Raw genomic sequence first — 25,500 nt, 5'->3', positions numbered from 1 at the left:
GCTGCAGCGCCCCCTCCCCAGCTGGGGCAGCGCATGTCTGCAGACGGTGCAGGAAGTGCCCGGGGCTCCTGGTGCCCGCCGCTGCAGGAGCCCCGTCCGACGCCTCCGTCCTGCGCCGCCGCCCGCCATAGTCACCTAGCTCCGCGCTCTTGTCCATGGTCTGGCCCTTTCTGGGTTTGGACTGTGAAGGAGTCACTTTTCTCTGCTTCTTCAATTGTAACAGCCAAACCAGATGTAAGACAAGTGCAAGCGAGTGGGTCGATTTCACCGTGGGGCACGGACCCTCCTGGCGGGCTGGGGCACGCAGCTGTCACTTCTCTAGGATTTGTTGTGAGCGAGAAAAATGCCTCGTTGTCTTTCTATGGTCACTCTGTGGTGCATTAAGGACCTAGAATATTCCTACCCTGCAGACTGTGGTGGAAACCCAGGTGCCACATATATTTATTTGAAAAAACACGGCATGCACACACGTGCACACACGAGGAGCAGACACACGTGTGTGTGGCCCAGCAGCCAGTGATAGCCAGCGTTAACATTTTGATTCCTTCCTTCAGCAGACACACATACGTGTGTGCCAAACACACGATTCCTTGTCAGCGGGGTGTGCGCTCCATGCCGTGTTGTGCCTCCAGTTTTTCACTTAACATGTGTATGTTTCTGTGCCAAGAACTGAACACTGTAAGTCATTTTCACGGCTGCGCTACAGTCTCTTTATCGCCATTCTGTGGCTACGCCTGGTTTCATGTTTCCATTATCATAAACAACACCATAATGAGCCCTCGTGTTCCTGTTCAATTATCATTTTAGGAGAACGCCCTAGAGTTGCTCCATCAAAGTCTGCACTTTGTTCTTCCACTTCGCAATCTATCACAGATAAACGTTTCAGGCAGATGTGTGTTTCTTCACCTCGGAGCGAGTGGAGTTCTGGAACCGTGTTGGAGCCGGAGGTCACACGCTCCAGACCCGGCTTCTCACTCCCCACGGTTTTGAAAGTAGACAAGTTAGCGAAGTACAGCAAGCTTACAAAAATGTGCGTGCGTGAGTGTGCGGCACGGCAACGCTTCACACGGTGAACACCCCATCCGTCAGACGTGGGCGGGACAAAGCGCTCCTCCAGCACCGCGTGCCTTTTGGCAACTGTGCACATGCATTTTTGTTTGGTGCAAACCTGGGAATGGAGCTGCCAGGTCCTAGAGCACGCGTGTATTCAACCTGAGTAGGTAATGCCCAGCCGGTTCCCAGAGTGGATGCTGCTTTACCCTCCACCATCGGCAGATGAGAGTCCTGGCTGTTGGCATCTGGTGTTGTCTTTCATTCTGGCTTAGCCATTTGGTAGCTCTCAGTGTCTCACTTTGGTTTTTATTTGCTTTGCCCTGGTGACTGCTGAAGTTGGCTACCTTTTAGTATATTTATTGAACATCCTGATGTCCTTTTTGTCTCTTCTGTTCAAGTCTTTTGCCCATTTTCCTGTTGGGTGGTCTGCTTTTTTTTCTCTTACTGCCTTTTTTTTTTTTTTTTTTAAGATTTTTATTTTTTTAGAGAGCGAGCGAGAGAGAAACAGCATGAGAGGGGAGAGGGTCAGAGGGAGAAGCAGGCTCCCCGCTGAGCCGGGAGCCCGATGTGGGACTCGATCCCAGGACCCTGGGATCATGACCTGAGCCGAAGGCAGACGCTTAACCATCTGAGCCACCCAGGTGCCCTCTTACTGATTTTTTTAGGAGTTCTTCGCAAATGTTGGGTGGCAGTCGGTTGTTGGATGTGTGAGTAGCGAATATCTTTTTCACCTGGATCTGGCCTTTTTCCTCTTGGGGCGTCTCCTGATGAGCTGCAGCTCTGACCTGCATGCAGTGTGATGCACCACGCGCCTCTTTGTTCTCCTCACGCCCTCTCTGCGAACCTCATCCCACCCACGGTCGCAAAGGCACTCTCGTGGCTATCTAGAACTTCGTTGTTTTCTAGCCCTTCTCTGACTGTCCCTGTGTGTGCTGTGAAGCAGGGTCGGGGTCTCCCTTCTGCAGGAGGGTCAGCATCCCCTCCATAACAGGGTCATCTTGCCATAAGTCAAGTGACTGTGTCTGTGTGGCTCTGTCTCTGGACTTTGTTCCTGCATCCTGTTGGTTTATTCTGCCGCCAGGACTCGCCATCTTAACTGCCACAGCTTCCACCAGGCCCTGCCACCTGCTTGGGGCCCTGGCTCTGTTCTTCCAAGACGCCTGAGCCATTTGGGGCGAGATACCCATTTTGACATTTGATGCCCATTGCAAACTGTCCTTCAGGAGGCTGTAGTGACCCATGCTGTCCCCAGAGGGGCTTGCTGGCACCTGTCTCCCCCATGACTGCAAACGCCGGCAGGCGCAAAGTCACATAACCCTGGTGTCATTTTAATTTGCAGTTTTATTTTTTATATCATGTCCTTACTGACTTCCAAGGCCTCCCTGCCTGTGGCATCATCTCCCGCCCTCGTTTCTTATTCTATTTTGGCCATGTGCAAGTCTGACTGCTTCTGTTGTCGGTGCGTCCACTGTTTCTCCCCAAGAAGGGTGTGCTGGTTTCCTGCTGTTGCCACAACGAGGTGACTGGCTTCAAACAACATGGTCTTACTGTCCTGCAGGCAGAGGGTCGGGCCTCCAAGGTCAGCCTCATGGGTCTGTGCTCCTCCTGGAGGCCCCAGACGAAAATCTGTCTCCTTGCCTCTTGCACTGCGTTCCTCCACTTGTCCCCTTTCTGTGTCCAGAGCCGGCGGCACGGCATCTTCAAACCTCTCCTCCTGACCCCACTTCCATAGTCACGCCTGTATCTCTGAGTGACCCTCCTGCCTCCCTCTCGAAAGGACCCTGATGGATCATCCAGGATAACCTCCCCACCTCCAGCTCTTTAACTGAAGCACATCCACAGAGTCCCTTTTGCTGTGTAAAGAGCATCCTCAGGTCCTGGGTGTACTTGGGGGACGCGCACTGTTTGGGATACTGCCGATCAGCAGGAAGCCCCTTGCAGATCCGTGCGTCCCCGTCCTCAGGGAAGGCGGCCGGACTTCTGGGTGTGCACAGTTGCCGCTACGGGGGAGCACCGTCCCCCCGGAGAGTTTCGGCATCCAGCCCTCTTTACTCTGATGACACGGGACGTGGGGGCAGATAAGTGCTTATAGCGTGTTACGTCCCGCCTGCCGAGGCCGGGCCCCATGCGGACACTGTCCAGCTGCACGTCATGGCTGGGGCACGCGGTGTCATCCTACGTGCTGAGGAGCGAGTAGTCTGCCCACCTCTGTGGGACAGCAGAGCGCTCTCCCCGGCTTGCACGGCCGTGTGTGGCTCTTGAGCAACTCGACACGCAGCGGCTGCACCCGTGGTTTAATGCTCGTCTCCAAGCCCAGCTCTCAAGTAAGCCGGAGTGTGCTGAACACAGGGCATCTGTTGCGTCAAGAGAAGGTAGCGATCGGGTGGTTCGGGGGCAGGCGCAGCTGCCAGGTGTCTGGCGTCCAGAGCAGCATCCTAGCTACCGCCGTCCTCCTGTGACGCTCCGCAGGTGGCACGGGGAGGAGCCAGGCGTGCTCATTACCCGAGCTGTTCTGTCCGCACCCGCGGGCAGCCCTGCCTGCAGTCAGCACCCCGCTCCTCTTGGACGTACATGTTTGCTGGTCCTGCTGCCTCCCGGCACAGCGATGTTGGGTCCGGGCCTCTGATGGCAGGGTCGGCGAGAACTCTCGACCGTCGTTCATTTCCTCCAGGGTCTGAGCCTGCGGGTCCCGGTGGATGTTGTGCGGTCCGTGGAGACTGTGGAGCAGGGCTGCTCTGACCCATCTTCGAGATGACCCTCCGCACAACCTGACCCATAAACGGTCCCATCACACGCATGTTCTCTTCAGTTACACCCCTCCCCTAGCCGCTTCCAGGGTCCCACCACTCAGCTTCACCCCTGCCTGCAGGCTGTGCTCTAACAGGCTGGGTCTTAGCAAACACCAGCCTTCCTGGGTCACTCGCCTGACACCCTGCCCTCCGGGCACAAGAGGCCAGTGGTGTAATGGGGCCCCGTTTCCTTCCGCTGCCAATGGCCTTCACCAGCCCACCAGGCCCACCTCCACAGAGCTCCGGGATTCGGGTCTCAGGATGGAGTCTGGGCGCTGACTCCCTGTCCCCACCGAGACCTCGGCTCCTTATGCAGAGTGAGCCAGCCTCTGTACCAGACACCTGCAGCTCCCGCTATTATCTCCCACCCGCAGCCCAGTGGCTACCTGCCTTACCTGTATGCACGCAGGTGGAGCTGCTCCTCTGTGAGCTGCCGCTTGGGCAGGATGCCTTGGAAATGACCGCAGACTGGCCTCTTCCCTGGTGCAGATAGGATTCCCACCCTCCGCCTCAGAGAGAGCAGGGGACATTTCCCTCCAGATGCAGCTCTTTAGGCTCTGGCCGCACGAGCCTCCCTGAGGAGCCAGGCGCCAGCAGGGACACACGGCAGCCCCAAGCCCTGCTGGCGCGACCCGGGGGGGCCGGCAGAACTCCGCTTTCTTCAGACAGCGTCCCACAGATGCGCCCTCAGGGCCCAGCTTGCAGCTCATCCCAGGTCCTCCCGCGGCTTCTAACGCTTACCTGCACATTCGACCTGGTGGCAGGTTCCCCACCTGCTTGGTTCCCTGCAGGTGGACTTGAGGCCTCAGTGGGACCCTCCGGCCATCCTGCTGTGACCTTTGTTGGGGGGACAGTGGCCAAGGGGCTCAGTGGGCCGCGGGCACCCTGCCACAGTGGTCGCATATACAGTTTCTCTCCTTCCGTCTGCCCACCCTGGACGTATGTGTAGTCGAGAGACGCCACTTCCTGTGCGGGCAGTCGTTCTCCTGCCCGTCAGTGCAGATGTGAAGTTCCGCCGTACCCGAGGTCTGTGCAGAGCAGCACGAGGGGGTGCTGGCCTTGGGCTCTCGCTGCGCAGAGAAGCCCCTTGCGTCGGGGACGCGGGTGGGGCTGCGGGGAGCGGCCCCCGAGGCCACGTCCAGATGGAGCTGATCTTCGCGATTGTGAAGCAGGGTCTGGAGGGTGGGGGGTGGTCTGGGAGGCAGAGGTTTCCAGAGCCGGCCACGCCCTCGTCTGATTTCATCGTGGTTGCTGTTGTGGTGACGTGGCTGTTCGTGGCTCCCTGAGCGGGTGCTGACTGGGCGCCACATCTGTGTGGTGCGTGGTGTTTCAGGCTCCAGGGACGGAGAGGGCTGGGCAGATGGTCCCCCTGTGCCTTCCCCTCCCGCGGGGACAGCAGGCGGCCACTCCTGGGTTCCTGAGCTCCTGGGAGGTCGGCCTGGACTCATGGAGTCCTTCCCTGGGCTCATGAGGGGCCTCCAGGCGGGCGGCCCCTGCCCCAGCGGATGGGGCCTGGGACCACCTCTCAGCACGGGCTGGAGGCGTGCGGTGCGGGGAGCCTGGGGGCGGGCTGTGGTCCTGGCGTGGGGGCAGGCTGCACCGGGCCCTGCGGTTGCGGCCACGGCGGGATGGCGGAGCGCGGCCTTGGCGAGGTGGGCGAGGGCGGGGGGGCGTGGCGTCTCACGGCACTGAAGAAAGTTCTGGGCGTGTCGAGGACCTGGACATGGGTACCCTTGCGTCTGCACCCTCTGCTGGCTCTGCCGCCCGGTGTCGCTGAGCAGGGAGAAGACGCGGCGGGCTGGCCGCTGGACTCCGGCTCCCGTCCCAGATCGCTCTCGTGACCGGCCTCCCCCCGACACTGCCGTCCCCCTCCCAACCACAGCAGTCTGCCGAGGGCGCGCCCTTCTCGCTTGTCCCGCTCCCTGCCCATCACGGTCGCTCTCGTGCGCAGCCCCTCTGCCCCCTGCCCTGTGTTTCCAGTGACTCCAGTTCACATAGAACCAGCTGCCTCTGCCGGCCGTCCCCCTCCCCACAGCAGCAGAACCGCCTTCTAAAGAGGCGCATCAGGTCATCTGCCTCTGCTGGGGACCCTCCCCTGCTCCCCTCCCTGCGGGGTGAAGAGAAACCCCTCCGCATGGCCCAGCGTGCCCGTCTCAGCCACCCGTGCCCCCTCCTCGCCCACCCCTGCTGCAGCCACAGGGCCTGTTCACATGCTGTCCCCTCTGCCTGAAGCATCCCCCCCCCCCGCTCCCGTTCCTGGCGGCCCCTGTCTCACCTCTGCCGTCACCCCTGGACTGGTGGGCATCGCTGTGGAGTCCCGTTTCTGGTGGCACGTAGTGGTCGTTCTGTTAGGGTTCGTGTTTTCCCCCAGCCTCCACACTGGGTGCGTTCTTGCTCATCAGGCTGCGCATGCTGCGTGGTGCTCAGGAGACCCTTGAGGATGGGGACACGGAGCTGGAAAAGATGGTGACGTCCTCCGGATGACACCTCCAGGTGTGGGGGCTGCAGGACTGAAGGCGCAGGGTTGTGGCCAGGCCTGTGAGACTCCAAAGCTCCAAGTTCACGTGCCGGAAGGACGCGCCTGTATGTGGAGTGAGGTCAGGCCTCACCTGCATCTCAGACTTGCTCAGCTTTGTGCTCCCGCCCCCCCCGGCAGACTTGGCTGAGCCAAACCTGAGCTTTCCTGTAGGGGGTTCATGAGGCCCCGCTAGCAGCTGACCCCCATCACGAGGTGCCGTTGGTCGTTCTGAGACTGGAAACTAGAAACTGTAACAGCCCATCGCTTCAATAGCATGCTGCTGCCATTACGTTTTGAAAAACCAAATTTTTTTTAAAAAGATTTATTTATTTTTTTAGGGAGAGAGAGAGGGAGAGTGTGTGCAAGCAGGGGGAGGGGCAGAGGCAGAGAATCTCCAGCAGCAGACTCCCCGCTGAGCACGGAGCGCGACCTGGGGCTCCATCTCCCGACCCTGAGATCATGCCCTGAGCCCAAACCAAGAGCTAGAGGCTTAACCGACTGAGCCACCCGGGCGCCCCGGAAGAAGCCACATCAGAGCAACGTCGATAGAGGTCAAAGAAGAATGCACCCATTTTCCATGTACCTGTCAATCCCTCACACACATGCGTGTGCGTGTTACATGTCAAGGTTACGAGGCAGGGGAAATGTTATGCTCCCGGGTCACTGTTTTCTGTACGTACATCTGTACCAGGCAGGGTGGCCATGGGGAGGTCTGTTCACATCAGCCGGAGCAGGGGAGAACCACGACGCTTTTAAGGAACTCACTCCCCTCCTTTTTTTTTTTTTTTTAATTATTTTATTTATTTATTTATTTGTCAGAAAGAGAGAGAGAGCAGGAGAGCACAAACGGGCAGCAGCAGAGCGAGAGGGAGAAGCAGGCTCCCCGCCGAGCAGGGAGCCCGATGTGGGGCTCGATCCCAGGACCCCGGGATCATGACCTGAGCCGAAGGCAGACGCTTCACCGACTGAGCCACCCAGGCGCCCCAACTCATTCCCCTCCTTGTTGACCAGCGTACACACAGCAAAGCCTGCGTGGTCTTACAGACGGGCTTGTGTTGGGGTGCGAGTTTGCTGCTGCCTGCACCCGGCTGGTCCGGGCCCAAGGGGCTTGTGGGGCGTCCCGACCACGTCCTCAGGGCAGCTCGTGTGTGCGGCCCCCGCTGGGCCCCGACTCCTCTGTTTCAACCTTTAAACCTCTCAGATGCCTGTCCCCAAGCCCTTGCCAATGGGCTGAAGTGACCTGGCACCTTGCCTGACACCTCCCACACAGACCAGGCTCTCAGGACAGCTGGCGGGCAGTGGGCGCTCAGACCCGAGCGGGTGGGGGTCTCTCCCCTCCTGTCCCGCTTCCTCTGACTGCTGGGCATTTGCTCTCTTATTTGGCACCTCACAGTGGGGTAGGGGTTGTTGGAGAACTTACGTATTCTCTAAATTAGAGTTGATGAATTTTGTTTTTTTAAGAGAATCAAGACTTTTTGTTAAATATGCAATTTTCAAAAAATTTTGACCATTGTTCAGGCCACGCTGAACACATGTGGGGACGGCTTGGCCAGCTGGCTGCATGATTGGGGTTCTTTCAGATTCCCCAAGACGTTTGACTGGAAGGGGTTACAAAGTCAACCAGGAGTGGGGCTTTTGGGGAAGTTTAGGGAAAGGTGCTCATCCCCTCATGACCAACAGGGTTAAGACTGTGGTAGGAATGTGGACGAGCTGGGGTGCCTGGGTGGCTCAGATGGTTAAGCTTCTGCCTTCAGCTCAGGTCATGATCCCAGGGTCCTGGGATCGAGCCCCGCATCGGGCTCCCTGCTCGGCGGGGAGCCTGCTTCTCCCTCTCCCTCTGCTGTTGCCCCTGCTTGTGCTCTCTCGCTCTCTCTGTCAAATAAATAAATAAAATCTTAAAAAAAAAAAAAAAAAAAAGGAATGTGGACAAGCAGGTCCAGGGCAGGCGAGGAGTGGGAGAGGTTGGTGGGGGTATGCCCAGGAGGACAGCCGTCAGACGGAGCCAGAGGGGGGCAGGTCAGCTCAAGCCCCCGTCAGGGGTGAGCCTGCCCGCCCAGGAGGCTGGACATCATCTCCACATATTTCCCACCCCCTGATCCCGATGCAAACAGCAGCTTCCCTTCCCTGGCCAGAGCTGCCCATGAGGGCAGGAACCCCACTGCCGCCACCCAGGATGGAGAGGCTGGACCTGCCCTCCTGGGGCGGCCCCACAAGTGCCCCGTAGGTGAGACACGTGGGCACTTAGGGCCCCACGGGATGTGCTCCTGCCTGGCCTGAGTCCCAGGTAGCCACAGGGACCCACCTTCCTCTACTCTGATGAGAGCCGTGGCTGACCCTTGACCTTGGTGCCAGGAGAAAACTGGACATGGTGGAGGGCCCCCAGCCCACTCACCGGCACCCTTGAGGGCGTGTGCATCCTGTGCCCCAGCCTACCCATTTTCCCGAGAGCCTGCTTTTATGTGAAATCTCTTGATTTTTACATATGTGCCACATGCACACATGAATGGGATGTGGCTGGCAGCACGAGGTGGGTGGGCATGCAACAGGGGGCGGGGGACTCGTGCTCGGGGAGGGGGAAGGTCGAGGCAAGTAGGAGGAAGAGCGGCGGTCCCCCTCAGGTCTCCTGGGCCGGGCACTGTGCCTGGGCCGCGAGTCCCCAGGGGGCCCAGAGTTGGCGGGGTGGAACCTTGGAGGCCGCACGGCAGCCTCGCGGGGAGCCCCCGTCCCCAGGGACCGGCACAGCAATGCATCCGCTTTGGTCTCTTGGAGGCCGGGAGAGGAGCAAGTTCAGCTCAGCCTGAGCCCAGGGTTTCCATAAAAACAGGCCTGCATCTTGACTGGTCGTCAGCTGGGAGGGCCGAGGCCACGCTTGCCGAGCGGAAAAGGAAAGGGGTGTTCTTGCTCCCAGTGGATTCCAGCCTAGGCTGGGCTCAGCACATCTGCCCTGGCAGGTTACTGCTTTGTGTGGCTTCTCCCAACGTGAACACGGATGCGCCAAGTCCACCCACCCAACCCCAGAGAGCATCCGGGCCTGGGGGAGAGCACTTGCTTGGCAGAAGGCTGGCTTTCCCCTGGGGCCCAAAAACGTTTCCTGCTTTCACATCATGACTTCATTGCAAACAGTTTATAATTGGGAGATTTCACATAAAAACCAGGATTTCTGTCCGTTTTCCCCTTTTGAAAATGGAGGATCTGAGAAGGGGGCCCGGAGTGACACACATCCAAGCCGCCGACTGCTGGGCAGCCTTCGGGTCTCCAGAGCCCAGCCCCGTGGTGGCCCCCGGGTGTCACCTTCCCAGACCCGTGGAAACCCAAGCTTGAGACCCAGGACATGATGCTGCCCCCGCGGGGAGGCTCTGTTGTGGCTTTGTGGCTTCCCAGCGTTGTTGCTCATCTGATGGGGACCTGGGGATGGTGGTCAGTGGGATGTGGGCCCAGCTGGTGAGGAGCAGGGCGGTTGTCACACCTGCTTCCCCTCCTCTCTCTCTCCTCCTCCTTCCTCCTCCTAAGCTGATACTGGTCCTTCAGATAATGGTACAGGGTTAAGCAGTGATATCCTTAAGCCCTCATGTTTGGTGTACATTCTTCAAATACACGTGAAAATGAACGTTATAATTAAACAGAAAACGCTCCCATTTCTTTCCGTTATGTGGACCTAAAATCATCTTGCAGTCCCCAGGGTGGGCAGCCGGCCTCATGGGAAACAGGGTGCAAACCAACAGGGTTTTGGGGTCGGACAGCTCTGGAAAAGCCCCAGGTGTAGCCCTGGACAAACTCTGGGATGTGGGGTAAAGCGCCCGTCCTCTGAGACTCGTCCGGCATGTTGGGCTCGTGGTGGCAGCGTGGGACCAGCCTCACGGGGCAGTGGGAGGGAACTCGCACGAGGAACGTCGTGTGAAACTGTGAAGTCATGTTCACTCTCGGAGCTCAGCTTGCAACGTGGTGGCCCTTGTGTCATGTTCGGCCCGAGGATGCCCTGCACCGTGTTTCGGATGGTTTCGAAGCAGTTGCCAGTATTCAAAGTCGGGATTTTGACCTGAACGTCTTATTTTCTAGTTTCTGGCCCAGCCGGTCCTGCCGTGTGGCAGGATGGTGGGAATGGAGAGGTGACCGTGGCCTGTGCCTCCTGCAAGGGGCTGTCGTCCCAGCTGGCTTCCCCTGGGGACACCTGCTGGCGGCCCGTTTCCTGGGAACGCCCTCCTCTCAGAGCAGGGTCTTCGCTGCGCACAGAAAACCGGGGGTGCTGGCCGCTGGGGACTTGAGGAGGCACCCAGAGGGAGAGGTCAGGATGCGGCCCTCATTGCTGATGCCAGGGCCGGACGCACGTCTGCTGAGGCTGTGGGATGGACCGACAGCACCGTTATCACCTCTCGAGCTGTGTCGTCCCGCCCGGTCAAGGGTCAGGAGTCCTTTAGACAGAAGTCAGTCAGCAACAGCAGGAGGGGCCTTCCCGCCTAGTCCGGGTGCTCTGGGGCGCCGAGGCCATGCCACAAATGACCCGTTGGGGCTTCGTGGAAGCCACGAATCCGTGGGAAAAGGTTCAGCTTCACGCAAACTGGTGTCCTTACCAACGAGGAACGGTGGTGTCCCCAGTCGGCTGCTTTCCTCTGGAGGTGAATACTCCCCAGGCTTGCGGTGGTCCAGGATTTGGACCCCGTCCCCCAAGCCCAGGATGGTGCTCCCCTTGTCACCTTCATGTCACACATCGGGGGCAGGGCGGCAGGGCCTCCGTCAGCACCTCTGAACACGCCACTGCTCAGACCCTTTCGCTCTGGACGAGAGAACAGGTGTCCAACTGTCTGGACCTCTGCTGCCCCCGACCTGGGCACTCAGGGCTACGGCCCCTGTTTGCTGATGGGCGCTGCCGATGCAGGAGACGGGGCCAGCAGCCTTTCTGGAGCCGTGAGCGGGGTGTGGACGGTGTGTGGCTGGGGGCGCGGGTCACCCCTGAGCGCCTCTCAGTCCGGCCTACAGCTGGCCAGACTCACTGGCCTCACCAGCCACGGTCCTCGGGGCTCGGAGGGGAGCCGCCGTGTGTCTTGCTGCAGGCCCCACGGCAGCAGCTGTGACGGGGCCCAGATGTGCTGAGGGGCGTGCCCCCGCCTGGGTTTGTACCCGCGGCCTCGGGGAGGGGCTGGGACTGGGCGGGGGCCCTTGGCCAGCAGGCCCTGGAGGGAGTTTCTGTGACCTGCGCTCCTTGGATTGGAAGGCAGAGGGCTGAACGAGGCGCCGTCCCAGCTGACGCTCAGATCAGTAATTTATTCCACGATGATAATAGGTTGTTGATCCAGCAGCTTTTTATAGTGCACATAAAAGACTCTAGTTCTCTGAGAAACCAGTCCTCGTTTCTGGGCAGGATGGGATTGTTTTTAGATGTTGGCGTGGCCTTCCTGTGACTGTGGGGCCGGGCGTCTGACCTGGGTCTGTCCCGCAGCGGCCGGCAGCAGGGCCTCTGTGTCTCCTCCCCAGGCCGCCGGAGGACCGGCCTTCTCCTCCCGTCTCCCCGTCCTCCTGAGCAGTTCCTGGGGCTCAGAGATGCCGGGACGCCGGCTTCCTGACCAGCTTGGGGTCCTTGCTGAGACCAGGCCGGGCCAGAGCTTTCCCACCTGCTGGCAAGAAGAGAAGCAGAGCAAGGGCAGAGCCGGCTGGAGGGATGGGAGAGGCAGGGCCAGCGCAGGGAAAATAAACAACACGTGAGCACGACGGCAGCTGGCACTTTGCATGGGTAGAGCGCGGGCCCTGCCGCCAACCCCGTGTTCCATGTTCAAGTCCCGGCTCCGTCACGTGTCAGCCGTGTGGCCCCAGGCTGGGCCTTGAGTCTCTGGTCTCGGCTTCCTCCTGTGCACGGTGGGCCCGCCATGCTGTCCTCAGGCCGACGTGAGGGCTGCACCGGCTGAGGTACGGAGCGGGCGCAGCCGTGCCTGGCGCGGCCCTAGCTGTCCACAGCCTCTCCCACTTGTGTTCCCCACTCACAGGGTTTGCACAGTCGTACCCCCACACCGGTCGGTCTGCCGCGGATAAACTTCTCTTCAACCCAAATGCCCACCTTTCTAAGTAGCTGTGGCCAGATTCTGGGAACGGAATGCTCATCGGGCATACGTCCCGTGTACGTGCCAAGTGTTCATCCGTGCTCGTGCACCAGAGTGCTTGAAGGTGTCCTGGCGAACGCCGGTCACGGGAGGGGGGACCTTTGCAGCCAAGCCACGTGATGTCATTGTGAGCCGCTCAGTGTGGGCTGCGTGGGGGTCTGGTACCAGGGGCAGCCGTGCAGGCGGCAGGGAAGGGAGCCTGGGCCTGCTGTGGGGATGTTTTTTTGTTTTTATCCTTATGTTAATCCCCATACATTACATCATTAGTTTTAGATGAAGTGTTCCATGATTCATTGTTTGTGCACAACACCCAATGCTCCATGCAGAATGTGCCCTCCTCAATACCCATCACCAGGCTAACCCATCCTCCCACCCCCCTCCCCTCCAGAACCCTGTTTGTTTTTCAGAGTCCATCGTCTCTCATGGTTCATCTACCCCTCCGATTTCCCCCGCTTCATTCTTCCCCTCCTGCTACCTTCTTCTTCTTCTTCTTTTTTTTTTTCTTAACATATATTGCATTATTTGTTTCAGAGGTACAGATCTGAGATTCAACAGTCTTGCACAATTCACAGCGCTTACCAGCGCACACACCCTCCCCAGTGTCCATCACCCAGTCACCCAATCCCTCCCACCCCACCCCCCACTCCAGCAACCCTGTTTGTTTCCTGCAATTAAGAATTCCTCATATCAGTGAGATCATATGATACATGTCTTTCTCTGATTGACTGATTTCGCTCAGCATAATACCCTCTAGTTCCACCCAAGTTGTTGCAAATGGCAAGATCTCATTCCTTTTGATGGCTGCATAATATTCCATTGTATATATACACCACCTCTTCTTTATCCATTCATCTGTCAATGGACATCTTGGCTCTTTGCACAGTTTGGCTATTGTGGACATTGCTGCTATAAACATCGGGGTGCACATACCCCTTCAGATCCCTGCATTTGTATCTTTGGGGTAAATGCCCAGTAGTGCAATTGCTGGATCATATGGTAGCTCTATTTTCAACTTTTTGAGGAACCTCCATACTGTTCTCCAGAGCGGCTGCACCAGCTTACATTCCCACCAACAGTGTAAGAGGGTTCCCCTTTCTCCACATCCCCACCAACATTTGTCGTTTCCTGACTTGTTAATTTTAGCCATTCTCGTGGGGACGTTTTTTGTTGGATGGGACGGCCTTGCCTCTCCTGGGGGCTGGTGGCAAGATGGAGAGTCCCTGGCCCGGGGGCAGAAGTAGGGCAGTGGGAGGTGCGGTAGGAGGAGGTCTGAACTGATGCTCAAACGGCCTGGAAAAGCGGGACACTTGTCTATGGCTTACAGATGTCACCCTGGGCGGTCAGGAAGTCGTCTTCGCTCTGCTCTGGCTCGCTGTTGTCCCTGTGGTCTGGTCCCTGTGGAGCGGGGCACAGAGACTTGGTTTGCAAATGTTGGGAGCCTTTGCCGCTCTCGGGCCACGACACAGCCGCGTCCTGTCCCTGACGGAGACGCGACAGCCTCCTGATGTGGTTCTCGGGGGACACAGTGGCCGGGTGCATGCTGTCCTGGAGCTGCTCACCCGAAACGCAACTAGCAGTGTCTAGCCCAAATTCCCAGAGTGGGGAACGGAGCCTACTTCCACGTCCAGCGCTGGGGTTCAGCCGGAGGGATGATGGAGACCCATCCGCTTGCGCCCTTCACACCTGTGTGAGGTGTAGGGTTACGCGGATATGCCCCAAGGAAAAGAACCTCTCATTCCTGTGACTGAGGCCAGCGGCAGCCGATGGTGCACTGCGTGTCATTTTCTGCTATTTATTTGAAACAGAACTTGGGTGTTTGTGTTTAAACGGTAGATTTCCATCAAGGGTCCTCTGTGTAAACGATCAGGAAATCCCAGTAATGACATACTCTGGGGAGCGTGCGATCTTCGGGACGGTGGTGGACAGCTTTATAACCTTTCCCGACCGGCACGTGCGGATGGAGAGGGGCGTTCTCCTGCCTGCGGCTGGACGGTGGGTTGAAACCTCCTGGGGAGGGGCTCAAGCCCGTGCCAGAGGGTGGCTCCTCCCCTCCTCCCCGTCCTCCCCACCCTAATCTACGTGGTTTGTGTGGAGGTCTCCTCCTCCAGACTCGACTGGGTCTGTCTGCACGGCAGCCCCCTTGATTAGAGCGGGAAGGACAAGCTATTAGGACAGGAGGGCCCTCGGGAGCAGAGCTGAGGGGGCTGCCGCCCACACCACCCGACTGGAAAGGCTCTGCCCACAGTGTCACACGCTCCGAGTGTTGCCCCCAGGCCAGGAGCCCGCTCCCCGTGTCTCATGGCACCGAGTCCCCGCCGCAGCCGCTGGCTCGGGGCCCAGGTGGGGTCTGATGGAGGAGGCCGCGGAGCAGGGCCGCAGCAGCCTGAGGGTCCGGTCCTGGGCAGGGCCCGATGGCCCGAGGTGCTCCAGCTCCCGCCACCTGCTCCGAGAGGTCAGGGGTCACTGACCAGCCACGGTCACCGCGCATTCCTGTCTCTGTGTCTTCCCATCTGCCCCTGACCCAGCCCCAGCGTGAGCTCCGCGGCCGGCACACCTTCCATCGGGGGCGAGACGGTGGTGTCCCGTGGGCAGAGTTACAGCCCTCGTTCACGGTCACCGTCACCGGGGAGCCAAGGGACGGCTTCCAGGGCTCCCGGGGGTGATGGTGAGGCGGCGCCACGTTGCCGAGCCCGTTTCCCTCCTGCAGTGGACTCCCCTGACTAGCCCTTCTCATTTCAAGGGCTAGTCGGGGAGAAGCCACGGACTAGCTTAGACCCAGCAGCGAGGGGCTGTTTCCAGACAGGGCAGAGGGAGGAACCACGGGAAGACAGCCCAGCGTGAGCAGCCATGAGCAGCTAGAAGGCAGAGCGCTAGGACACACGTCTCCTTGGCGTCTCAGCGAGGTCAGCTCCGCGAAGACGGGGGTGCTTTCATGAGCAGGACGAGGCCACAGGGACTGTGACGCAGCGTGGGCCCTGCGAGGCGCGGACGTGAGCCTCAGCAGCCAGAGCTGCGGTTGCCCCGGGGACGGAGCGTGGTTGCCAGGCTCCGTCCCAGCGCCCAAGCCCCGGGGGCTCTCCCGGCCCGCTGTGCCCATGCTCAGGGCCGGCAGTCCTGTGTGTATGTGCAGCCGGGTCGCGTGCTCACAGCCAGGCCCCCACCCCCAGCCCCCAGGCCGGGACGGCGCATGCGGGTGCTCCAGGCGTCTCTCCCCGTCGGGCCGTCCCTGCCGCCTCTGAGGGCCTCCTCTGTGGGATCGCACCTGCCCACCGCGGGCAGAGCGGGGCGGCATGGGCGTGCGCCCTGCACGCTGCTCCCTGTCTGCCCCTCGGCCCTTCCCTTCCCTGGGTTCATGGCCGCCTCTTCCTCTTCCTCGTACTGATGACCCTACATCTTCTTCATTTTTTCTTGAAACCTTCTTTGTTCACGGCCGCTCACGTCGGCCAGCGCGCTCTGCCAGATCAGGAATGCCTGTGTTGTTCGATGAAAGCTTCTCCCCAGAAGCACACCCAGTGGTTTGCAAAGGCCCCGGCCTAGTTTTTGTGCCCCAAGAAGGACAGGCGTTCATTTCAGAAGTTCCTGGGGCCATGCTCACACTCCAGGACCTTTGGCTCTTGGACAAACGAACCGTTTTCTGTCCGCCTCGGTCAGGAGACCTCCCGCCTTCTGGGCTACCACCTGCTGGCTCCATGGTTGGCGTTTCGATCCTCTGTTCTGTCCACTGAGCTCTCGTCTGTCAGACGTGGACAGTCAGCTGAATGATTACTTCCCCGGGGATATTGATCAGTTTTGCCAGTTTCCTGTCTGCTAAGCACATTTTCTTCAACTTTCCCGATGGCTCATTTGGGTATGATTCTTTGGATCCTTAGAAGTGGCAGTAACATCTTAACGCTTGCCTTGCTCACTAGTGAGTTAAATAAATCCTTTAGTACGTGTTCATTTCAGATCTGTTTGAGAGTCATAATTTCACCTTTGTGAAAAGTGTTCTCTTAACACGTGGGAAAATAATTTAAAAGGAGGACTGTATTTTCTTTATTAAAAAGGACTTTTTTCCGTGTGTGTGTTTAAGGCCTAGGAAACTTTGGATTTTACTTGTGAGCATGTAAAATAGAGAAGCAAACGGGAAAATGGGGGGTTGACGGAGCCCACGTGGGGAGGGGGCCCTGAGCACCTGCGTCCTCAAGGTTCTGGAAGGCACGCTGTGGGTTCTACATTCCTCCCTCCTCTGAGTAAGACTGCACACCTTTCAGGGAAAACAGCATTATTTTTAATGCGGTTTATATTCGAGTTCAAGATCACAAACACGACCCGTTATTATTAGCAGCCACAGAACCAGGCTGTAAAATAGATCAGAATTTTATAACCTTTCCAATTCATACCATTATCTGCATAGAAATAAAAGTATTACACTCCCTGGTGTGGCCCCCTGGGGCAAACCTATAATTGCAATTTCCGAGTATCTGCAAATCCTGCAGCTAAAGGTTTATATTGCGATTTCTGCTTTGTACTTTGTGTAATGAAAACAATACATTTTCCTCCCAGTTGAGGAGGGCTGACAGGCGTGGAAGCAGCATTAATCTGTTTCGATTGCCAGCCCTTTGTTTCAGACGTGTAGAGACGTACGTTAGAGGCCAAACCTCAGCTTACAACCCAGGAAGACTTGCTGGCTGTAGGAAAACACTCAGACATGTGGCATTGGAAACAGGAACCAACAAGGGGATTGATTTTGGGATGGCTGGTTGCTCCTTCCACCCATACAGAAACCGAGTTTGCGCAGTGGTTCTGGGGGTGCGGGCCCCACGGTGCAGGGGCGAGAGGCCACGGCAGAGACCCACCCGGGAGAGGCCAGCAGACCATGGCTGAAGCCGTGTTTGAAGTGCTGATTCTTTTCTTTCTACAGATGACATTAAAATTAAGTTTGCGGAACATTTTTGAAAAATTCAAACCAGGTGTCCAGGGAGAAATAATTTATAACACAAATATTCCATGAGCAAGAGGTGTCTGGGAAGAAAAATATCACAGAAAGAGGTCTAGAAGCAAAAGCTGACCACTTTGATGTGGGTGGAGGGTGGAATCTGACACCGGGGGTGGGGGGCTGCGGCCGGACGCTGCGCAGAATGAGGAAGGACAGCTTCCCTTGATTCTGGCCCAGACCACACAAGAGACCCTGGGCTTCACAGCGAGAACAAAGCACACCTCAGGATGCAAACGTGGGTGTTCGCGGGGCCGCCAGGCCCCAGGAAGTGGGAGGAAGCTCCGGAAAGGAGCAGGGTCCTGGGTGTGCTGACTGTGGGGGACTCTCAGTGGGTGACAGGCGGTGAAGACAGGAGGTGCTGGGGAGCCGGGGAGGGTTGTATCGTCCCCATCGATGAGAGCACAGTCCGCTACCTGGGGGCCTCTTCACTGGCCGATGGAAGGATTACACGTGCCTGTGCAAGCACTGAAGCCCTGCTTAGCGGGAGGGTGCCGTCCCCTCCTCCGAGAGGCCCTGTGCCTCCAGCTGGAAAACTTGGCTTCGTTAGAGTTGATCCCATGCGGGTTTCCCTTTTAAAGCCCTTTATTTCAGGATAGGGGTAGATTCACAGGAAGTTGCAAAGGTGTGGAAGGAGGTCCGTGTGGTCTGCACCCCGTCTCCCCCGCGGTCAGCGACGCTAGAACTCGGCATGTAGCTGCCGAACCAGCCTGGGCGTCGGTGCGCGGTGGAGGCTGTCGGTGTGAGTCGGGGTGGACTCCCGGGACCACCATGGACATCGAGCTGCCCACCTGTTCTCCCACCCGAACCGTCTCCCGTTGCACTGCCCCCATCCCTAATGGGCAGTCTGCCTTCCATCTGTATAATCCGTCCTTCTGAGAACAGTGTGAAGACAGTCGCACCACGTGTCACCTTTTGAGCTTGGCTTCTGTCACTCAGCCCAACACCTGAGGCCCGTCCAGATGGTTGGTTTAGTTGTTCTTTTTTTTTTTTTTTTTAATTTTTTTTTTAAGATTTTATTTATTTATTTGAGAGAGAGAATGAGAGAGAGAGCACGAGAGGGGAGAGGGTCAGAGGGAGAAGCAGGCTCCCCACCGAGCAGGGATCCCGATGCGGGACTCGATCCCAGGACTCCAGGACCATGACCTGAGCCGAAGGCAGTCGCCCAACCAACTGAGCCACCCAGGCGCCCTGGTTTACCTGTTCTTGAGGCTTGGCAGTAGCCCCCCACATGGGGGGCCCCAGCGTGCTCAACCAGTCAGCCCGCACAGGAGGTTTGGGTTGTCCCCAGGTGTTGGCTCGTGCAAGTAAAGCTGCTATGAGCAATCGTGTGCAGGTTTTTCTGTGGAAACCACTTGTATTTCTCCAGGATAAACGCCCAGGAGTGTAACTGTAGGGTTACAGGGTTCTTAATATTTTTTTAAAAACTTCCAGACTATTTTCCAGAGTGGCCGTTCATTGCCCTTTCCACCAGCGAGGTGTGAGCAATGCAGCATCTGCAGCAGTCCCTGCTTTTTTATTTTCCTTGTTCTCGCTGTGGTCTTAATTCCCTGGCGGCTGGTAGTGCTGACGTCTGTTCTGGTGCTCGTTTGCTCTCCGTGTGTCCTCTCTGGTGAGATGTCTCCTCCTGGCCCTGGCCCATTTTCTTTCTTTCTTTCTTTCTTTTTTTTTTAAAGATTTTATTTATTTATTTGAGAGAGAGAATGAGCACATGAGAAGGGGGAGGGTCAGAGGGAGAAGCAGACCCCCTGCCGAGCAGGGAGCCCAATGCGGGACTCGATCCCGGGACTCCGGGATCATGACCTGAGCCGAAGGCAGTCGCTTAACCAACTGAGCCACCCAGGCGCCCCCCCTGGCCCATTTTCTAATTGGATTCTTTGTGGTGTTTCTTAGAGTTGAGTTGTGAGAATTCTTTGTCTATTCTAGACATCACTCCTGTGTCAGATACGTGGTTTGTAAATATTTTCTGCTCATCTGTAGCTTGTCTTCGTATCCTCTTCACGGGGTGTTTCACAGACCTGAAGTTTTTAATTTTTAGGAAGTCCCAATTTATTGATTTTTTAAAGTTTTATGGATTGTATTTCTGGCGTCCTAGCCAAGTCCTCTTCAGTGGGCTCCAGGTCTGGAAGATTTTCTCCGGTGTTATCTTGTAAAGCCCTACAGTTTCATGTTTAACGCTTAACGAAGGACCCATCTTCAGTCGATTTCGTGTAAGGTGTGAGGTTTAGGTGAAGTGTGCGTGGGGGTTTCTGCACTTGCCTTCGGGTGCCCGCTGGGCCTGGTGCTGTGTGCGGGGACACGATGCTTCCTTCACGGAGCCACTCTGCCCCTTCCGCACACGTGTTCCTGCCGCCGTGTGGCGTCCTTCCTGGCTTCTTGCTCTGTCCGTCCGGCTGGTGACTCCGTCAGGACTGTTTCTGTAGCTCATCTTCTTTCAGATAAAGCCGCCCCGTGTGCTGGGGCCGTCGTGTTATCTTGGGCTTCCGAGCGCACGGAAGGCACTTTCTGAAGCACCGAACGGAAGTAAATGGCACTTGGCTCTTTAAAGAGCATATTTTCTTTCTTTCTTTTTTTTAAAATTTATTTGACACAGAGAGAGAGAGCGAGAGAGGGAACTCAAGTAGGGGGGGTAGGAGAGGGAGAAGCAGGCTTTCCACGGAGCAGGGAGCCCGACGTGGGGCTCGATCCCAGGACCCTGAGATCATGACCTGAGCCGAAGGCAGACGCTTAACCAACTGAGCCACCCAGGTGCCCCAAGGAGCATATTTTCTAATGGGAGGAACTGATTCAGGAAACTGGGGCTCCTGAATTTCGCAGACGAAAGACGTTGTTGCAACTTGTGTGAATTTGTCTGAATTCAGATGAATCCTGATGTGTTTTCCAGCCTCCTCTCTTGGACGAGAAGGGAGAGGGCGGTGAGGGCTGGATGGGGGTCTGGGGGCCGCCCTGCCCTGGGGAGCTTCTGGGGACCCCTGGTGTCGTGCCGTTAACTGGATGGCGCGGGGGCCAGGGTGAGGGAAGCACTGGAAATCCGGGCCGGGAAGGAGCCTCGACCCTGTTTGTGGGAATGGAAGCGAATGTGTGCGGCAGCGTTGGGCTCCAGGAACAGCACCAAACACGCACAGCGTCTGTGGCTCGATGTAAAAAACTAGAATCTCTGCAGCTCGCTCATGTGTAATGGGGATGGAGACTTTTAGAAACACCCTCAAGTCCAGTGTGGACAAGAGTGAGCTCGCAGCCGCCCTCACCTCCACGCCCGCCTCCCTCCGCCTCCGGGGGGTTAGCTCCGCGCTGCACGAGGGGTCCCGTCCGGCCCTGTTGGCGCCTTTTCCGCCGAGAACTTCAGGACTCGGTGCCACGCGGGGGAGGACTTGAAAACGCTCTCGGCTGCAGGTAGAGGCGGGCTGTTCTGATGGCAGCCCCCGTGTGACGTCCCAGCAGTGTCCTCCCCCACGGCGCCGGCTCACGTGCGGACCGGGAGCTCCAGCGGAGGGTCCCAAGTCCTCAGGACAGAGGATGTGGGATGGACGCAGTTGTGAATGCAGCTCCCTCTGGAGGGTCCCAGAATCCACACGGGCAGTGGAAGGTCGGGGAAGCTCGTTTTCAGAGTTGTGCGAGCCCCACGTTCCCGCGGGCATCTCTGACCCTGGTCCCGGGGTGGCCGTGGCGCGTGCTGACCTCCGGCCACGCTCAGCTGCAGGTGCAGGGAAGAGGCAGGTGGGGGGTGGAGGGGTTGGGCTGTCACCTGAAGATAAAAACAAGCTCATGCTGGCATCACATGGGCGTCTACATCGTGTGGTCAGGACGTGTCCCTCGAAGGGACAGACCAGAGTCCAGCCACGTCCAGCTCAAAGGGGCCTCATGAGCCTGGAAGGGCCCGGGCAGGAGGAGCATTTGGACAGGGGAGGCAGGTGGAGGGCCTGCATCAGGCCTTGGGGGTGTCCTCGGACGATCTGATTGACACCTTGAAGGAGGGCACCTGTGGTCCCAACGCAGCCTGGGGTGAATGGTGAGCGCAGCACGCGGGCGTGTCCTCAGTTTCCCCACGCTGCCCACCTGTCCAGGGCCCTGCCTGCGGGCGGCGAGCCCCTGCTCCACTGGGTCACAGGCCCCCCCCCCGACCTTTTGCCCTCCACCCTCTTTCTGGAGGTGATTCCTCAGCTATCTCCTCTGCGGGGCCCTGCCCCAGCAGCCGGGGCCTGTGTGAGCGTCCGTTGGGAGGGACTGCATCCACCTGCCCTGCTCACAAAGATAAGACGCACCCACAGACGCCAGGATTTTGAGGCTGACTGAAGGGGTTCCTCATCAGTCCCCAACATGACTTCCATTTTTCTTGCTTTCCTCCAAGGTGGGGCATCTCAGCCATTTGGAGCCTTGGCCCCTGGCTTTGTGGTGAGATGAGCTGGGTTGGGGGCGAGTGTGGCCGGCTGACGGCCCGGGGCACCTGCTCCCTATGCTGGGCATGGGGCCTCTGAGTCCTTCCACGGCTCTACTGAGGGTCAGAATTGAGGGCCGTGGAGCCTTCTGTGTGTTTGCTTGGGGCAGGGACAGGCAAATTCTCCCTGCCTCGTTTGTGGGAAAAACTATATACTTGGATGAAAAGCAAACAGATTTCTAAGCCAGGAACGTTTACGGGTTGTTATCTGATAGATTTTCCTCCTCTCCTGAAAAGCAGAAGCTTTCCTGTACCTTGATTATGAACAGTAGGCAGTAAATACTTGATGAGTCCCATTGGCGTCTCCCCAGCAGTTGGGTTGTCTGAGAAGTCTCTGACCCCGCAGAAGGTGCTCCGCGGGCCCGTGTGACACCCAAGGAGGTGTGTCTGGGGCAGTCAGGAGGCCGAAGCGGGGCCAGCTCTCTGCGGGAAGGCCCTCTCTCTATCGACCGCTGGGCCTCGGCTTCGGGGCACAGGAGGGGTTCAGATGACAGGACCTCCACACCCCGCCTCATTTCCTAGTCCCCACACTTGCGTCTACGCCTCCCACATTTCCCCGGGAAATCGGGCCATGACACGATGACTCACCTTCCTCTTTCTGGCAGGGCTACTCCCCGTGTGTTCACAAATCATTTTCCTGGGAACGTTCTAGGCCTCCGTTCTGGAGACGGGCTGAGGGCGTCTGTTCCAGTTGGGCTGCACATCCAGACATGAGGAGGCCGTCTGCTGTTCCCACGCCGGGAGGGGCTCCGGGGGCCAGGGCAGGAGTTTCCCTCCTGGGGTGTGACCTTGGCTTCAGACCCCGGGGAGTGCAGTCTGCTCCTCCACCCCTCTGACCACACACGTGCTGGGCTCGCTGCCGTCGGGGCTGATTTTTAAATCCCCTCGAATGTGGATCTGGAGTCAGAGGGAGGGGACTGGGAGAGGCCCCTTCTGGCAGAAGGGAGGCAAGCCGGCTCCACACTGCGGGCAGTGGGGGAGGACATCGCTTCTTCCTTGGGGCCTCAGCACCCCGGCCCCGCGTGAGCCTGGCTTCGGGCTGGCGTCCACCTGCCTTTCCGTGGCACGGGGACACACAAGTGCACCTGCCGTGAACAGTGACCCCGATGCTGTCCTGGGGGGCAGGCCCAGGGCCGCTCAGGGCCAAGGACACCTGGGTGATTCCGGGTGGGGGCCAGCACCTGGTCTTTATCTGTACTTTGGGTTTTGTGGGTTTGTGTGTTGTGGGGCCCCTGCTGATGACCTTCTGTGTCCCCAGGCAGCTGCAGGATGAGGTTCTCCATGTCTGAGCATGATGCTCACAGCGGCTGGGACATTGAGGGGACAAGGGGGGCAAATGGCTCTCAAATTTAAGGGCTTGTGAAAACCCAGGCGGCTGGCTCCCACCCCAGTTTCTGCCCGTGGTGGGGCGCTAGGATTGGCCGTGACAGGCTCCTGGGTGATGCACTTGGAAAACCACCCTCTGTGTGACCCAGGTGGCACCAGGGACGTGGTTGGGCATCTCGGAAAGAGTCTGGGAACGGAGTAAGGATACATGGAATTGTGCTGCGTGGCCCCTCCAGCTCCTCTTAGGGTTTGAGGTTCAGCTCATCTCCCTGAGCACCGGTCCCTCTGCCCTGATGCGGCCTGTGCTCAGAGAGAGGACAGCCTGTTGATTTCTGACGCACGTTCTCCTGCAGCTTGTGCAGTGGGCCGTGCTGCGGTGGATGTCCCTGCAGGTGCTCTTGGAAATTGGGGATCACGCCTGCCGGCGTGTAGGGTGGTGCTTCCCCTGTGACTCACGCAGTGAGTACTTCCACGTGCTCTGTGTTTTGCCAAGATATCAGGAATGAACGGCGTTAATATTGTGTTGTGCACTCGGGGACCATCAGCCACACTTCTAGCGTGAAGCAGAGGACGGTGTTTGCGGTGGGTCCAGAGGGCGCCCCTCAGGGCTGCGGGCACGGACCAGCGCCGGGAAAGAGGAGCTTCCATGTCTGGAGCTGGGGTGCCGGGGGAGCCGTCCCATTGCCCCCTTGCGCTGCAGAAGTCTGACTCACACGCTGGCCCACGCAGCCCCGAGATGGAGGTGGGGCGGGGTCTCGTGGGCGGATGAGACGATGGCGGGAGCGGCGGGCAGCCACAGAAGACGTCCTGACTTAGTGACTGGGCGTCTGTGGGACAGCGTGTGTCCAGGAGCAGCCCAGCTTCCCGAGCTTCCTGCTGCAGCTCCTGGCGGACCCCCTGCGATCTGCGTTGGGCAGAGCAGCTGTGGCCAAGTGCCCCGGCTGGCGTCCCGGAGAAGTCCAGGGGCTGGAGTGTTCTCTCTTCGGGGAGAACGAGAGTCCTAGGAACAAGGTCGTGGGTTGATCTGGTGGCTTGTTCATTCCTTTGTCCTCTCAGCCCGTCTGCAGTGAGTGCCTGCTGTGTGCCTTCCCTGGCCAGGCCCTGGGGGTCCTTCCCGGCGGGGGGGAGGGGGGGGCAGCAAGCAAACAAATACGTGAATATGAAACTTGCTGCGTGGTGAGCGACACTGGGAAGAAAATAAACAAGAGGAAGGGGTGGGGCTGCATGGGTTGGTGCGTTTGAATGGGCAGGAAGGTCCCTCCGGGAGTAGCATGTAGCACAGACCCACAGTAAATGGGGGGGGCATCCTCAAGGGAGGACACAGCAAGTGCAAAGGCCCTGAGGTAAGAGCCCTGGCTTCTGGGCTGATGTGGGCGAAGGAGAGGGGGCCGTGGGGTGGGCCGGATGCCGTGGCCCTCTGTGACCACGGCAGGGTTGAGATGGAGTCAGTGGCCTCTAGCAGCACTCCCCCAAGGTCCTGGGGGCTGGGGGCGGGGCGTCGAGCTCGGTGTCAGGAGCCTGGCCTCTCCGGTGGCCTCACAAAGCATACTCGCCCTTTCATTTCAGTCCCACAGGCAGCGCAGCGAGGCCACCAACAACAGCAACCTAGTGTTCCTGTACTGTGCCTTCCTGGACTTCAGGTACGCTTGCGGGGGGCCTGGGGCGGGGACAGGCGGGGAGGGGAGCAGGTGCGGTGGGTGCACGGTGCCCAGGGCCAGGCCCCGCCACACGCCGATCCGGTTAGGATCCGGCCACCCTTCTGGAGGCAACAGGGTTGCACTGCCCGTAAATGCTGGCAACGACCTGGGACCCGGGCAAGAGCCGGAGGAGGTGCAGGCCGGGTTTTCTCAGAGGCCACATTAGCACCTAGCAGGACTCAGCCCTTAAAGCCCGGCCTCTTCAAAACACTCACCTGGTCCGCCAAGGCACCACCGGGGCCCTGGCTGTGCTGGGGATCGGTGCCGCGCTGGGGAGGTGGCCGGGAGGGGCTGGGCGAGCGGCTCTTTCCTGGCGGGCGTGTGGGCCTCTCAGGATTTCATGGCCCTGATGGCTGATGGCCACACTGTGGTGTGCTGACGTCAGCCCCGCCTGAAGCTCTGGGAGCCCAGGCACAGACCAGGCGTCCTTCTCAGCATTCCGAGGGCGCCTGGGAATCCACCGTCCCCCGCCCTGCTGGACCCCCATCCCTGCTGATCTCCACGGGCACCCCACTCGCTGTCGGGGGGCCCTCTTCTGATGGGTTTCTAATCGTGATGCTCCTCTGGGCGTGGCCCCCCACAAATGGCCCCCACGGTCAGAGCAGGGATTGAAACAGACCC

The 25,500-nt window shown here is 58.7% G+C and overlaps 1 protein-coding gene across 3 annotated transcripts in view; it reads left to right on the top strand.

The window, feature by feature from the left end:
• Nucleotides 1-25,500, top strand: part of ADGRD1 (adhesion G protein-coupled receptor D1) — a 129,943-nt gene that overhangs the window by 58,416 nt on the left and 46,027 nt on the right. For 2 of the 3 annotated variants that reach the window (XM_064578186.1, XM_064578187.1), the window contains one exon: nucleotides 24,749-24,822. The exons of the other annotated variant lie outside the window; for it this stretch is intronic. In XM_064578186.1, the coding sequence (XP_064434256.1) occupies nucleotides 24,749-24,822 (74 nt within the window). The remainder of the gene's footprint in view (nucleotides 1-24,748; nucleotides 24,823-25,500) is intronic. 3 annotated transcript variants of the gene reach the window in all.

Source organism: Mirounga angustirostris, unplaced genomic scaffold, assembly GCF_029215605.1.
Source record: "Mirounga angustirostris isolate CCGP_5_RB_7025 unplaced genomic scaffold, mMirAng1.0.hap1 SCAF_14, whole genome shotgun sequence".
Lineage (NCBI taxonomy): Eukaryota > Metazoa > Chordata > Mammalia > Carnivora > Phocidae > Mirounga > Mirounga angustirostris.
The sequence above is the reverse complement of the archived record's forward strand: the minus strand, read 5'-3'. Positions and strand labels throughout refer to the sequence as shown.